The sequence below is a fragment of the Chiloscyllium plagiosum genome, chromosome 6, assembly GCF_004010195.1.
Source record: "Chiloscyllium plagiosum isolate BGI_BamShark_2017 chromosome 6, ASM401019v2, whole genome shotgun sequence".
Taxonomy (NCBI): domain Eukaryota; kingdom Metazoa; phylum Chordata; class Chondrichthyes; order Orectolobiformes; family Hemiscylliidae; genus Chiloscyllium; species Chiloscyllium plagiosum.
The window spans coordinates 103776648-103793492 of NC_057715.1; the positions used below are offsets into that span (position 1 = coordinate 103776648).

General features: G+C 43.6%; 1 protein-coding gene across 2 annotated transcripts in view; it reads right to left on the minus strand.

Moving 5' to 3' along the window:
* tubgcp5 (tubulin, gamma complex associated protein 5) overlaps positions 1-12462 on the minus strand; it is a 76819-nt gene extending 64357 nt beyond the window's left edge. For both annotated transcript variants that reach the window (XM_043692307.1, XM_043692306.1), the window contains exons 1-3: positions 12257-12462; positions 3419-3472; positions 3224-3332 (exon numbers count right to left, since the gene is read on the minus strand). In XM_043692307.1, coding sequence (XP_043548242.1) covers positions 3224-3332; positions 3419-3472; positions 12257-12375 — 282 coding nt within the window. In that variant the 5' untranslated portion in view covers positions 12376-12462. The remainder of the gene's footprint in view (positions 1-3223; positions 3333-3418; positions 3473-12256) is intronic.
* Between the last annotated feature and the right edge of the window lie 4383 nt (positions 12463-16845).

Genomic DNA, 16845 nt, shown 5'->3' on the forward strand with positions numbered 1-16845 from the left:
GTGGCTCAACATTTCAACTCCCCCTCCCACTCTGCCGAGGACATGGAGGTCCTGGGCCTCCTTCACCGCCGCTCCCTCACCACCAGACGCCTGGAGGAAGAACACCTCATCTTCCGCCTCGGAACACTTCAACCCCAGGGCATCAATGTGGACTTCAACTGTTTCCTCATTTCCCCTTCCCCCACCTCACCCTAGTTCCAAACTTCCAGCTCAGCTCTGTCCCCATGACTTGTCCGGACTTGTCCTTCCTGCCTATCTCCTTTTCCACCTATCCACTCCACCCTCTCCTCCCTGACCTATAATTTTCATCCCCTCCCCCACTCACCCATTGTAATCTATGCTACTTTCTCCCCACGGGGAGAAAGTGAGGTCTGCAGATGCTGGAGATCAAAGTTGACTTTATTGCTGGAACAGCACAGCAGGTGCTTATCTCTCCATGCTTCAGGCTCACTGCCTTTATTCCTGATGAAGGGCTTTTGCCCGAAACGTCGATTTCGAAGCTCCTTGACTGCTGCCTGAACTGCTGTGCTCTTCCAGCACCACTAATCCAGAATTCAATACAGCAACCAATTTCCAGAAACATTCTTGACCGGCAGGCCATCCAGCTCTGGAGTCTCCAACAGTGGCCTGTCAAGAATCCGAGTGGAACAAGATGTGGGGAGTCTCTCAGTCTCTCTCACCAGCAGACCCCATCGCCTCCACTGGATTAAATTCAGTCTAATGTGGAGTATGCTAATTGTAATTTCTGTCTTGTCCCAGCTGCTCACATTCAACCTGGAACCTTCTTTGCTAGTTTTGAAACCTGCAGCATTACCATCCCTTGCCCTTTCCCCTTTGATTTAACAAAATCTGTATGCATGCAAAAAAACGCAATGCTCAATTAAAGAAGTTATTTAGTGAATAATTTGAACAAATTATGGTTAGTTGCAGTTTCATGAGCTTGTAAGTGTAATTATTTCAAGCATTGAACACCTCCCTGAACTTAGCATTGTAAGCATTATCAAAACTAGAGGGTATGGGGTTTAATATGAGAGGGGAGAGATTTAAAAGGGATCTGAGGGGGCACTTTTTCTAACAAAGGTTGATATGTATATGGAACAAGCTACTAAAGGACATAGCAAGGGGAGTACAATCACAACATTTAAAAGACATTTGGAAGGTATATGGTTGGAAAAGGTTTACAGGATATGGGCCAAACGCGGGCAAATGAGACTGGTTTGGTTTAGGAAACCTGGTTAGCAAGGACAAATTGGGCCAAAGGGCCCATTTCCATGCTATGACTCTAAGGTATGCAGAGGAGGAATTCTACTTAATTTGCAATTACCAACTTCATCAGGCAACAGATGACAATTCTGAGAAGCAGAACATTTTCTCATTTAGTACAATTACAAGATGCTAACTGACTGTAACTCAAACTCAAAAGAACTCCTTGTTGAATCTTCTTCACATTGAAAATCAGGGATAATTGCACTCCCACAGGCTTATGAAGTTCAAGTTAATGAGTTACAAAGAACCGGTCTCCATGCATATCCAACAGGATGTGTTCCATCTCTGCACTGGTGAAATTAGTTGTTTGCCAGTATTCACATAGGTCAGGGAAGAGAAAAACTCTCCTAACCATTAACCAGAAAACCACTAACCAGAAAATCCCGCTGGACATGCATATACATGGGGACCAGTTGTGATAATGACCAAACACACAACCTACATACCACACAAACACATATAGGGATGTACAGCACAGAAACAGACCCTTCAGTCCAATACATCTGTGCCTACTAGACATCCCAATCTGACCTAGTCCCCCATTTGCTAGCATTTGGCCCATATCCCTCTAAACCCTTTCCATTCATGTACCCATCCAGATGCCTGTCAAAGGTAGTATTTGTACCAGTCTCCACCACTTCCTCTGGTAGTTCATTCCATACACGCACCACCCTGTGTGAAAAAGTTGACCGAGGTCCCTTTTTAGCTCTTTTCCCTCTCACCTTTATAAGGTCACACCTCAGCCCCTGACAGTTCAGGGAAAATAGCCCCAGCCTATTCAGCCATTCCCGATGGCTCAAACCCAATTCCATCAACATCTTTTTAAATCTTTTCTGAACCCTTATAAGGTTAACATCATCTTTCTTATAAGCAGACCAGAACTGAATGCAGTATTCCAAAAGTGGCCTACCAATGTCCTATAAAGCCGCAACTCAACATCCCAATTCCTATACTCAATGCACTGAACAATAAAGGCAAATGTACCAAACACCTCCTTCGCTTTCTACCTGTGACTCCACTTTCAAGGAACTATGAACCTGCACCCCAAGGTCTAAATCAAACTCCATCTGCCACTCCTTGGCCCATCAGATCAATGTCACATTATATTCTAAGCTAACCTTCCTCACCATCCACCACATCACCAATTTTAGTGTCATCAGTAAACTTACTAACTGTACCTCATATATACACATTCAAACCATTTATAGATAATTAATGCAAAAAATAAGTAACGAGCACCAATCCTTGTGGCACACTGCTGGTCACAGATCTGCAGTCTTAAATACAATCTTGCACCATCACCGTTTGTCTCCTATCTTCAAGCCAATTCTGTTTCCAAATGGCTTTCTCTCCCTAGATTTCATGTGATTCCACACACCATAATAGCTCACATATTTGTATCATTCTACATTTTGAGTAGCCTGAGCCAATGTTTTTTAGATTAGGTTACTTACAGTGTGGAAACAGGCCCTTCGGCCCAACGTCCACACCGACCCGCCAAAGCGCAACTCACCCAGACCCATTCCCCTAACACTACGGGCAATTTAGCATGGCCAATTCACCTAAGCTGCACACTTTTGGACTGTGGGAGGAAACCAGAGCACCCGGAGGAAACCCACGCAGACACGGGGAGAATGTGCAAACTCCACACAGTCAGTCGCCCGAGGCGGGAATTGAACCCGGATCTCTGGTGCTAACCACTGTGCCACCGTGCCACCCACAATTGTTTTTAATCGCTATTTGCTGAGATGTTGGAGAGTATACAGCACTCATGAAGTATCATTTGTGCATGGCATAAATGACTTCAGGAGAAATTTAGGGGTGGAAATAATGTGGAAGTACAAGCAAGTTTTTTTAAACAAATGATTGCATTATTCAGTTCTTAAGAATACACAAAATTGTTGAAACAGTGAAGCTGAGTTCAATTTAACAGAAGACTTAGATGAAAACTGGTTACCTTTGTTCCTTCGACAGTCTCAAGGGGCAACTCCAGAAATTCATCTGTTAACCTCCGCCAGCTTACAGCTTTAGGGAGTTCTGAATGAATAATCAGTTTTTCGTGGATTCTGAGAAGCAAAAGTTAAGGTCAGTTGACAGCATTTCATAACTTCTGTAAAATAAGACGCATGTATAAGTGATGGAAGAAGCTCACCCATCAATCACACGTGTTATTTTCTGACTGTCTACATCAAGAAATCGATGGAATCTGAAAGAAAAATTAAAAAGTCAAAACCAAATATCATGCAATAGGAAAAAGAAATATAATAAAACAGACAAACCAGAAACAAATTATAACTTCTTACAAAGCTAGCAAGGTTTTATTGGTGGTGGAATAGTCACAAATGTTTCTTTTCATTAGCATAATTAATGAAATAATTAAAATAAAAGATAATTTTCAAAACATATATGTGGTTATAACTATTATACTTCAGCCAAGTTGATGAAGAGGTATGCTGCTCCTAACATTTTCAAAATTTGAATTGGATGTTAAAAGTATGCAAAAAGCAGACAGAAGTTGGTTTGATCACAATTAGGCCTGCTTGCGGCCTCTAATCTACTGCTGTAAGTGAAAACCATCTTCCAACCACATGGTGGCAACCAATGCTGCAGCACAAACATAGTCTCTGCATTGTTCTAGCGAATGTATACTTTTAAACAAGGAATAGAAAAAGTTGTTTGTGGTTTTGTGGAATATCAACTGAACACAAAATGCACAGTTGAGTATTCTGAATTTTGATGTCCAATGTACAGCAGTTTTTCCACATTGGGGTATATATGCATTCAGCACATATAAATTGCAACATTGCTTGAGGATTAAATTTATATCACTGTGTTCAATTGTAGATCTTCCAAATTTATATTTGTAGCAAACCTCAAATTCAGCATTAAGGAAACAGAGAGCACTTTGTTCAGTTCCTGTCGCATACTCCAATCCCCAGTCACCAAATCCAACTCTCCATTAGCAACCAGCTGGAGTTGAACCAGACTTCTTGCAATTGTGATGCCATATTTGACCCTGACATCAGTTTTCTACCACACATCCACCCTATTGCTAAAATCAGCTGTATCCACTTCAGTTTAATCACCCTTTTCGTAGCCATCTGCAAGTGAAATGCACATTCAAAACCTTGTTACTTATAGACTTGTGTATTCCAATGCTCCCCTAGTCGGATGCCTATGTTTCACCTGTTGCAGATGCAAGGTCATTCAAAATGCTATTGCCCTTGTCCTAACACATCAAACCCCACTCACCCATCACTTCTACACAAGCTGATCTACGTTAAGTCCTCATCAAACAATGCCTCAATTCTGAAATTCTCATCTTTGCTTTGAAACATAAAAGAGGTAGGAGCAGGAGTGGTCCATTCAACCCATTGAGCCTGCTCCACTAACTTATTAAGAACATCGCTGATTCGCTTTTTCTTGGAAATTTATATGTCTCTTTTTTACATCTAATACTATTTCTAACTTTCCGCTTAAGTCATGTTTTGGCCACTTTTGTCTTTGCATTCCTGCGCCAGACAGGAATAAACAACTTTTATAGTTACACTCATTCATTTTTTAAATGTTTGCCATTGCTTGTCTGCTGTCATTACTTTCAGTAATATTTCCCAAACCATCACAGCTAACTCACAACTTATACTACTGTAGTTTCCCTTTTTAAAAATCAGGAATCTCATCTCATAGACAAATAGTTTCTACATTGCTTCATTGAGTGAATTTTTTAAATAAGGGCTTCCTCAGAACAGAAAAGGTTGTTTATGACTTTGTAAAATGACCACAGAATGCAAAATGTACAGTTGATATACAGTTTCAACTACCTCACTCTACATCTTGATGAAAAGTACGATCATATTATGCTCGCTCCTTCTTCAAAGATCCTATCTTCCTGGTGGTGGAATTTGAATAAAGATTTGTGCACTTTGTGTCTTTCACTGTGTCTCCCACCTGCACACACACACACCATGGGTGCTGGGGATAAAATAAGCACTACCGCACTTAGAAAAAAAAAGAAAAAAAAAAGAATTAAAAAAAAAGAGAAACAGGAGTAGGGCCCGGGTGTCCTTGGAGAAGGAGCACGCGGTGTCCACCAACACCCTGGAGGAGATCAGGGAGAGGTGGGCGCCGCAGGGAGTGGAGTGCATCATTTCTCCCTCCAACTCTATTTTGATTTAGTCCCTACCCTCCCCTTCACTGTTTTGATCACACAGCACTGTCCCTTGATGTGAAGGGCAGTGTTTGTCACTGGCCACCCGGGTGTTTTCCTATCTTCCTGGTGGTGGAAATTGAATAAAGATTCGTGCACTTTGTGTCTTTCACTGTGTCTCACACCTGCACACACACACACCATGGGTGCTGGGGATAAAATAAGCACTACCGCACTTAGGTGGTAGTGTGGGAAAAGAAAAATGAAAAAAAAAAATGAACAGGGAATTCAACTGCTTGAAAAAAAGAAAAAGAAAAGGGGGAGTGTCCCAACTCTATATAAAAAAAAAGAAACAGGAGTAGGGCCCGAGTGTCCTTGGAGAAGGAGCACGCGGTGTCGACCAACACCCTGGAGGAGTTCAGGGAGAGGTGGGCGCCGGAGGGAGTGGAGTGCATCATTTCTCCCTCCAATTCTATTTTGATTTAGTCCCTACCCTCCCCTTCACTGTTTTGATCACACAGCACTGCCCTTTGATGTGAAGGGCAGTGTTTGTCACTGGCCACCCGGGTGTTTTCCTATCTTCCTGGTGGTGGAGTTTGAATAAAGATTGGTGCACTTTGTGTCTTTCACTGTGTCTCACACCTGCACACACACACCATGGGTGCTGGGGATAAAATAAGCACTACCGCACTTAGGTGGTAGTGTGGGGGTTAATATATATATTAAAAAAAAGAAAAGAAAAAGAAAAAAAAAGAGAAACAGGAGTAGGGCCCGGGTGTCCTTGGAGAAGGAGCGCGCGGTGTCCACCAACACCCTGGAGGAGTTCAGGGAGAGGTGGGCGCCGCAGGGAGTGGAGTGCATCATTTCTCCCTCCAACTCTATTTTGATTTAGTCCCTACCCTCCCCTTCACTGTTTTGATCACACAGCACTGTCCCTTGATGTGAAGGGCAGTGTTTGTCACTGGCCACCCGGGTGTTTTCCTATCTTCTTGGTGGTGGAATTTGAATAAAGATTCGTGCACTTTGTGTCTTTCACTGTAAAAAAGAAGAAAAAAAAATAACCAGGAGACACCAACACCCTGGAGTTGAAAGAAAAAAAAAGAAACAGGAGTACAGCCATCCTCAGCGCTGTCACCCCGGGCAGGTACCTGGCTGGGCTGCCCCAGAGGTGATCGAAAGGTGCTGAGGGTGGTTAGTGAAGCCGGAAGGTGGGTAGGCCTTCCTGACCGCTGTCACCCTGGGCGGGTACCGGGGCGGGCTGTCCTAGAGGTGGTCGAAAGGTGTGTCAGGGCGGACCGAGAACTGGAAGGGGCGTGGGGTGGACCGAGAACCGGAAGGTGGGTAGGGGCGGGCTGCCTTAGAGTGGTCGGAAGGTGGGAGGGGTGGGGGCTTGCTGGGTCTGTATTGTCTGCACTTTTGTATGTAACAGTACTGTCTAATGTACAACTATCATTGCTGTTGTCTCTTTATATCTTTATGTGAAACTGGGATTTGAGGTTTGTCATGGTAGGGTTTGGGGCCTGGCTTTGCTGCTCTTCTCCCTTGTAAAATTGCTGTCTCTTGTATGCAGCTGTAAATGTAACTGTTTGTTGTAAACTGTTTTTGTAATTTGTTTAATAAAATAAAAAAAAGAAAAGAAAAAAAGCAACAGGAGTACATGAATAAAGATTCGTGCACTTTATGTCTTTCACCATGTCTCACAACCGCATACACTCAACATGGATGCTGGGGAAAAAATAAGCACTACCGCAGTTAGGCGGTACTGTGGGGGGGTTTAAAAAAAACAGGGGAGTGCCAGAGGTTAAGAAAATAAAGAATAAACAAAAAAAATTAACAGGAGTACATGTATAAAGATTCGTGCACCCTGTGTCTTTCACTGCGTCTCACACCTGCACACGCACAACATGGGTGCTGGGGAAGAAAAGCACTAAAAAAAACAGGAGTGACAGGGATTCTGTAAAATAAAAGAAGAAAAAAAAAAACAAGAGTACAGGTCTGAAGACCTCCTCATGGGTCTGCTCCTGGGCCTGGCCAAACTGGCCATCAACAGGTCCAGGCAGCGGGCTGTGGAGGGGGTCGTTAGGGCTGACTGCCTGCCCCTCTTCCGCGGATACATTACAGCCGGGGTGTCTCTGGAGAGGGAGCACACAGTGGCCACCGACACCCTAGAGTTGCTCAGGGAGAGGTGGGCGTTGCAGGGAGTGGCGTGTCTTATTTCCCCCGCCAACTCTATTTTGATTTAATCCCTGCCCTCCCCTTCACTGTTTGATCACACGGCATTGCCTTTTGTGAAGGGCACTGCTTGTCACTGGCCACTCGGGTGTTTTCCTTTCTTCCTGGTGGTGGAAATTGAATAAAGATTTGTACACCTTGTGTCTCTCACTGTGTCTCACACCTGCACACACACAACATGGGTGCTGGGGAAAAAATAAGCACTACCGCAGTTAGGCGGTAGTGTGGGGGGTTTAAAAAAAACAGGAGTGCCAGGAGTTAAGAAAAAAAAATAAACAAAAAAAAAGAAACAGGAGTACATGTATAAAGATTCGTGCACCTTGTGTCTTTCACTGTGTCTCACACCTGCACATGCACAACATGGGTGCTGGAGAAGAATAAGCACTAAAAAAAAAACAGGAGTGACAGGGATTCTGTAAAAATAAGAAAAGAGAAAAAACAATAAACAGAAGTGACAGGGATTCTGTAAAACAAAAGAAAAAAAAAGAAACAGGAGTACAGGTCTGAAGACCTCCTCGTGAGTCTGCTCCTGGGCATGGCCAAACTGGCCATCAACAGGTCCAGGCAGCGGGCCGTGGAGGGGGTCGTTAGGGCTGACTGTCAGTCCCTCTTCTGCCATTACATTAGAGCCTGGGTGTATTTGGAAAAGGAGCATGCGGTGTCCACCAACGCCCTGGAGTTGTTCGGGGAGAGGTGCGCACCGCAGGGAGTGGAGTGCATTATTTCCCCCTCCAACTCTATTTTGATTTAATCCCTGCCCTCCCCTTCACTGTTTGATCACACAGCATTGCCCTTTGATGTGAAGGGCACTGCTTGTCACAGGCCACACAGGTGTTTCTTTTCTTCCTGGTGGTGGAAACCGAATAAAGGTTTGTGCACCTTGTGTCTTTCACTGTGTCTTACACTTGCATACACACAACATGGATGCTGGGGAAAAAATAAGCACTACTGCAGTTAGTTATGCGGTAGTGTGGGAGTAAGAGAAAAAAAAGTGTCAAAAAAGAAAAAAAAAACAGAAGTGAGAGAGGTTCTGTTCACTCTGAAAGCTGGCTCTTGAGGGAGCTGGACCAGTGTGTGGAAAAAAAAAAGAAACACCTGCACACATACTTGGGTGCGGGGGGGAAAAATAAGCACTACCGCAGTTAGGCGGTAGTGTGGGGATAATGGGGAAAAACAAGAAAAAGAAATAAACAGGAGTACCAGAGCTTCTGTTCTCTCTGGGAGCTGGAGCAGTGCGTGAAAGGACTCCCCTTTGTTGTATCAAAGGAGGGGACAAAAAAATAGAAACAGGAGTATTCGGGGCTCTGCTGTGAGCTGGCTCAGTATCACGTACTATGCATGTGTAAATAAAGAGTGACTTGGGGACAGGATACCTGCCTTTGTGGAGTTACGCAGTTGTTGGTTTGTTCACTGAGCTGATGGGTTGTCATGCAGATGTTTTGTCACCAAACTAGGTAACATCACCAGTGCGACTTCCGTGAAGCATTACTGTTCTACTCTGCTTGATATTTAGATGATTTGGTCTGTTCAGTTGGGTGTTGTCATTTCTGGTTTTTGTCTGCAGTGGTTTGTATATGGGGTCTATTTCTACAGGTTTGATGATGGCATTCTGGGCTGAAAACCAGGCCTCTAGGAATTCCCATGCGTATCTCTGTTGAGTTTGGCTGAGGATGGTAACGTTGTCCCAGTCAAATTGATGGCCCTCCTTGTCTGCATGTATTGAGATGAGGGAGAATTGGTTATGCTGTCTCGTTATTAGTTGGTGTTCCCATATCCAGATTGCTAGTTTTATGCCGATCTGTCCAATGATGTGCTTATGGCAGTTGTTACATGAGATTTGAATGGGAGTCAAAAAGTGTGGTGCTGGAAATGCACAGCCAGTCAGGCAGCATCCAAGGAGCAGAAGAATCGACATTTCAAGAACCAGCTGTTCCTGATGAAGAGCTTATGCTTGAAAAGTTAACTCTCCTGCTCTCTGGATGTTGCTTGACCGGCTGTGCTTTTTTAGTACCATATGTTTTGACTCTGAGCATCAGCATCTGCAGTCCTCACTTTCTCCCAGTCTAGGAATGGGAGCTGATTGTTGTTCTCCTCTTTAGTGAATATGTTGTTGATGAGATGATACGTTTCCTCTAATTTAATGTGTTTGATGACAAATGTGTCATCCATGCATCTAATCCATAGCTTTGGTTGGATCGTGGGAAGGCTATGTGTTCCAGTCTTTGCAAGACTGCTTCCACTACAAATCCTCAGATGGGTGATCCCGTGGGTGTGCCACTGATTTGCTGATATTTGTCTGTTGAAGACTAAGCAAGTGGTGAGGCATAGGCCTAGTAGTTTGAGCATATTGCCTTGCTTATGGTGTTGTTGAGGGTCAACGTTTCTGGTTCTTCTTAGTGGTGTCACATGTGTTTCTTTAGCTAGTGGCACATCAATGGAAGTAAACAGTGCTTATATTGTCAAATGATACCATGATTTCATTATTGTCAATTTTTATGTTTTTGAGGTTAAGGAATTCCTGGGTTGAATGCATGGCATGGGTTGATCTGTTGACAAGGTGTTTCAGTCTCTGTCGTAGTTCCTTGGCCAACTTGTGTGTCAGTGTGCCCAGTAGAGAAACTATGGGTCTGAGGGGGGGGGGGGTCTGGTTTATGCACCTAGGGGAGTCTGCAAAAGGGGTGGGGAGGGGTGTTTCATTCTGTTTTCATTCTGAGGTAATCTGTCTGGGCTATCTGTCCAGTCTGTTTGGGTTTATTCAGTATATAAATGATTTCGTTTTCTCACTGGCGTGGGGTCTGTCTCCACCTGTTGATATATGTCGGTTTCCACAAGTAGCAGCTGTGCTTTTTCAAGGTAGTCTGGTTTGTTTATTATGACAGCCTTGTGCCCTTTGTCCGCTGGTAGGATATGAAGTTTTTAATCTTTCTTTAGTTCTTCAAGGGCTTTTCTTTCTGATGTATTGAGGCTGTTCAATTAATTTCTTCAGTTCAGGGCTGGGACTATAGTTTGTCAGATCAACTGTTGTGTTTCATCTGAGAGTCCATTGGTTTTCAGCATCAAGTCAAGAGCAGCTAGGAAATCTGTTTTGTTAACGTCTCTGTGATTATAGTTAACTCCACACATTAGGGCAGCTTTCTCATTGTCTTTTAATGCTCTGTTGAATAAATTTCTTATCCATGAGTCTGGTTTGTCCTTGTCCTTACTGTGAATCAGTTTGGTCAGTTTCTGCTGTAGTGTAAGTTTCTTTTTCATTATAGGCTTGTGTTATTTGATGATGGCCTATTCTAGGATTGCAGTCCATCAAGTATAGTGATTTTTGCCACACAATTTCCCTCTCATGGTTATGGAGTTACTTCAATACCCAGTCAAAGTTGGCCTGTTCTCTTGTTGGTTCCTCAACATATCAGCTCAGAAAGCCATTCAAGATCTTTTTCCTGTGGTGGGTGAGTCCAGAACTAGAGGGCATAGGTTTAGGGTGAGAGGAAAACATTTCAAAAGGGACCCAAGGATCAACTTTTTCACGGAGAGGGTGGTGCATGTGTGGAATAAGCCTCCAGAGAAGCGGTGGAAGCATTTAAAGGTATCTGGATGGGTATATGAAAAGGAAGGGTTGAGAGGGATTGGGGGCAAGTGCTGGCAAATGGGACTAGATTAGGTTAAGATATCTGGTTGGCATGGACCATTCGGACTCAAGGGTCTGTTTCCATGATGTACATCTCTATGACTCTAGGAATTCTTCTAAAGTATTGAGATGATTTTGATAACCTCCATACCTAGCCCTCCCTCCCTCCCTCCCACTCTCCACACCCCCTACAATCCTTCCAAGATCTTTGAGGAACAACAATATTGATCCTTTGCCTCAAAGTCCCCTTATATTAGTTTCTCCATCACTCCCGGGGCTCTGAACTGCATAATTTTCTCCTGAAATCTCCTTTTAAATCAGTTCTTAAAAGGCCATTTATTTTGAGAGAAAGTGAGGGCTGCAGATGCTGGAGATCAGAGCTGAAAATGTGTTGCTGGAAAAGCGCAGCAAGTCAGGCAGCATCCAAGGAACAGAAGAATCAACGTTTCGGGCATAAGCCCTTCTATTTTGGTCAAGCTATTGATGTCTGGCCGCATGCGGCCCCCTTACCTGGCTGAAATTGTGTCAAAGATTGTTCCCTAACACCCCAGTAATCTGAAACATAAACAGAAAGGGCTGCAGAAACTCAGCAGGTCTGGCAGCATCAGCGGAGAGAAAAACAGAGTTAACGTTTCTATCAGTAAACTGCCTGGGAAGGAGGGGTCACATTGTTAAGTTAAAGGCGATATTTAACAGCATGCTTGTTGTTACAGCCACTGAATACATAGCTTCCAAACTATAAGGATTCTGAATATTGTGAAAAAAATCACACAACACCAGGTTATAGTCCAATAGGTTTAATTGGAAGCACTAGCTTTCGGAGCGCTGGTCCTTCAATACCTGAAGGATAAAGGAGCAGCGCTTAGAAAGCTAGTGCTTCCAATTAAACCTGTTGGACTATAACCTGGTGGTATGTAACTTTTACACTTTATACACCCAAGTCCAATACCGGCGTCTCCAACTCATCGATATTGTCAGGCTTCAATTACCTGACATTAGACCAGGTGAACTGCAACGCCATCTGGAAATCAGGATCATCCTCCGGGACCCCACTAATGTATTGTATCAACTTCTTTAAATCCTTCTCGAACTTATTCCAATGCGCCATGAGTATAAATTAAAAGCGGGAACAGCTCCTTTTCGAACAAGTCACCCGCAGACTGGGCCTGACGCCACCGCCGGAAGTGACCCTCCCCCCCGGAACCACTAGAAGATCGTGCCTGTTGCCATTGGAAACCCGGCAGCGCGCGGCCGGTTAGGTGACCGTTTATTTTCGAATTTCAACATCTTTTCAAACGTCCAGGTGCCGCGGAAGGCCTCCGGCTTCATGATACAGATGTTTAAGAGGCCTGCAGTTTGTAACGTATTGTAATTATTTCCATGCATAAATGTCCACGGTTTTCCGTTTTATCGCACGTCGCCTGAGTGATATTCCTAATTTATCATATAATTCCTATAGTGTGGAAACAAGCCATTCGGCCCATTGAGTCCGCACTGACCCTCCGAAGAGCATCTCCCCACCCCTGCCCCTATAAACCTGCATTTTTCATGGCTAATCCACCGAGTCTACACAAGAGGTGGCAGATGGAGTTCAACCTGGATAAATGCAAGGTGATGCATTTTGGAAGGTCGAATTTGAAAGCTGAGTACAGGATTAAGGATAGGATTCTTGGTAGTGTGGAGGGGCAGAGGGATCTTGGTGTGCAGGTACATGGATCTCTTATAATTGCCACCCAAGTGGACAGGGTTGTTAAGAAAGCATATGGTGTTTTGGCTTTCATTAACAGAGGGATTGAGTTTAAGAGTCGTGAGATCTTAATGCAGTTCTATAAAACTTTGGTTAGACCGCACTTGGAATACTGCGTCCAGTTCTGGTCGCCCTCTTATAGGAAAGATGTGGATGCTTTGGAGAGGGCTTAGAGGAGGTTTACCAGGATGCTGCCTGGACTGGAGGGCTTATCTTATGAGGAGAGGTTGACTGAGCTCAGACTTTTTTCATTGGAGAAGAGGGGACCTAATTGAGGTATACAAGATAATGCGAGGCATAGATAGAGTCGATAGCCAGAGACTATTTCCCAGGGCAGAAATGACTAACACGAGGGGTCATACTTTTAAGCTGGTTGGAGGAAAGTATAGAGGGGATGTCAGAGGCAGATTCTTTACACAGAGTTGTGAGAGCATGGAATGCGTTGCCAGCAGCAGTTGTGGAGGCAGGGTCATTGGGGACATTTAAGAGACTCCTGGACATGCATATGGTCACAGAAATTTGAGGGTGCATATATGAGGATCAGTGGTCGGCACAGCTTCTGTGCTGTACTGTTCTATGTTCTGTCCCTGTGGGTAATTTAGCTTGGTCAGTCCACATAACCAACACATCTTTACATTGTGGGTGGAAACCCACGCAGATAGAGGGAGAATGTGCAAACTCCACACAGACAGTCGCCCGAGGGTGGCATCAAACTGTGAGGCAGCAGTGCTAACCACTGAGCCACTGTGCTGCCTTTATGATGACTTGTTTTATTGTCGTCTTAAAAAAGGACTGCTGTATTTATGATGAACCAGGGCCCAGGTTAATGACCTATGACCTGTTTTTTAAAACATATTTAACTTATTTTTCTAATCACCTTGTTCAGTCATGTTATTGCACATCCACAGCAGGTGGATCTTGAATATGGGGCACCTGGTTCAAAGGTATGGCCACTAGAGCCCTAGTAAGCACTGTAACTTTTTTAATTTCAGTAGGTGGAACTTGAAGCTGGACATTCCTGGTCTAGGATTAGGGTTGCTACCATGATGCCTCAAGAATCATGGGTCTTTTTTAAAAATCCTTTAACCTATTTTTCCCTAATCAACCTATTCAGATAGGTTATTACACAGATCTGGAACAGGTGGGACTTGAATCTGGGCCTCCAGATCCAGGGATAGGGACACCACCACTGTGCCATAAGATGGCTCCTCACCTATAGCTGGAGTAGCTTAAATTCAGTGTTAAAAATGTGGAATTGGTAGTGCTTGTTAACAGTTTTAATTGGTAACATGGAAATGTAGTGATGGTTAAAAGACATCTAGGGCCCTTGTGGCACATGATAGGGCCCCTACTTCTCAGCCAGGCAGCCTGTGTTCAAGTTGGTGTGTAATGGTATTTTTGAACACATTGTTGAGGAATTTTGGTGAAATATTTTTTAAAAGCCACAGCAGGGGGCCCTCTTGTGATGTAAAGAGAGAATCCCTCGACTTGGACCAATAGGCCTGGGCTCAAGTCCCACAGAGGTGTGTGGTAACATCTCAACAGATTGATAAGAAAAATAGGTTATTTAAAATAAATATACCTAGGGCATAGTAATAGGGTCCCTACTTCTGAGCTAAGAGGCACATGTTCAAGTTGAACTTGCTCCAAAGGTGTTTAACAGTATCTCTGAACAGGAAGATGAAATTCTGGACTTGAAAGAGCTCTTGTGATTTAGTGGTAGTGTCCCTACCTCTGGGTTGGAATGTCTGTGTTCAAGATACACCTGCCTTGAGCAAGTTGATTTAAAAGCAAACTTTGAATTGAGATATACTTTCAGTAATGGGGACCATTATTGACTACCAGCATTTGTATTTGTTTTAATGCCCCTTTTTCTCATGTTCCTGTTTTTGTGTTCATATATAATTGACAACTACTCAAAGCATTACAAGCAATGTAAATTTTCAAGTACAATTACTTGGACGCAACACCCTGGCACTTGCTCCAGGGAAAACTTAACTGGCCTTTCTTTCTTTTACAATTATTTTTATTCACAAAGTTTTGAAAAAACTGCAAAATGATGTCAGACTGTGGTAACACTTTGTGTATAATGTTTTTCATTGTATTTTTAGATACATATGGCAATAAATCTTAATCGACTTGAATCTAAACATTTGGCTAAAATATTCTGGAATTTGCAAGAAAGTTCAACTTACCCCAGGACTGCATGTTCCACTCTATATGATGGTGATAGTCTTAATGTGAAATGTATTTTGCAAATATTAGGTACAGAATATGGGGGGGGGAGGGGAGGAGGAATCTGTTCCACGATCGGTCAATAAACACTCGCAATCGGTCTGGTTCTTTAAGACTTCACACTTTATTACTCACGGCCAGGCACAGATCATCCAGATCCTCAGAGGAACTGCACCCATGTCTTAAAACAAAGACATTTTTATACTTTTCTTAAAGAGAGGTACAGGCTACAATCATACAGTTCATTCAAACAATGACCAGTCATTTTAACAAAATGGTTTTATTGACAGCAACTTAACCCAATGATATTTCCTGAGAATTAACCTTGTTTTCCAAAACTCAGGCCATTCTTATCTCATGAACTGAGTTTTTGCACCTGCACTTGAAGGTCAGTTAGGATGGCCAATAGTGTCTTATCTAGTATAGTTATTTCTATGCTGTAAAGGAAGCATTGTCTGTAAATCTTTGTTGAGACATCCTGTGGTCAAGTCAATTATGCAGCTTTAGTAGGGTTAAAAGCCATTTTATGCAGCTTTAAGCAGAATTCCAAGATTCCAAAGGATCCTTTCACATTCGGCAGAGATTTTCCTGCATATCTAAACACCTCATATACTGTGTCTGTTGTCTCGATGTGGCCCCCTCTACATTGGGGAGACAGGATACCAACTCATGAAACATTTGAGGGAACATCTCTGGGACACCAAACAACCCCACTGCCCTGTGGCTGACCACTTCAACTCCACACCCAACACTGCTTCCCCGCCACACCACACTCTGCCAAGGACATTCAAGTCCTGGGTCTCCTCCACTGCCAAATTCAAACTACCTAATGCCTGGAGGAAGAACACCTCATCTTCTGCCTTGGGTCCCTCCAGGCACACAGCATCAATGTTGCCTTCACCAGTTTCTTTATCTCCCTTCCCCCCACCTCATCCCAGATCCAACCCTCCAACTTGGAGCCTACCCTCTTGAACTGTCCATCTTCCTTCCCACCTATCTGTTCTAAACATCGACTCTCCTGCTACTCGGATGCTGCCTGACCTGCTGTGCTTTTCTAGCACCATACTTTTCGACTCTGATCTGCAGCATCTGCAGTCCTCACTGTCTGTACATCTGCAAAGGTCCTGCTGACAACTGCCTGTGTTTAGTGACACGTGGTTAAGTGTCCCAGGGCATTGTCTGCAAGTCTTCTTCAACATTATTACCTTGTCCTTCTTTTCCGTCAAGAAAGGATGTTGTTAAACTTAAGAGGGTGCAGAAATAATTTACAAGGATATTGGCTGTACAGAAGGGTTTGAGTTACAGAGAGAGCCTGCAGGAACATTTTTCCCTGGAGCATCGCAGGCTGAGAGGTGACATTAGAGGTTCATAAAATCATGGATAGGATTTATAGACTAAGTCTTTTTCCCAGGGTTGGGGAGTCCAAAACTAGAGGGAATAGGTGGATGTAGGTTTGCTCACTGAGCTGGAAGGTTCATTTTCAGTCATTTCGTCACCATACTAGGTAACATCTTCAGTGAGCCTCTGGACAAAACACTGCTGATGTTTTCTGCTTTCTATTTATATATGTTTGGGTTTTTTTGGTTGGTGAAGTCA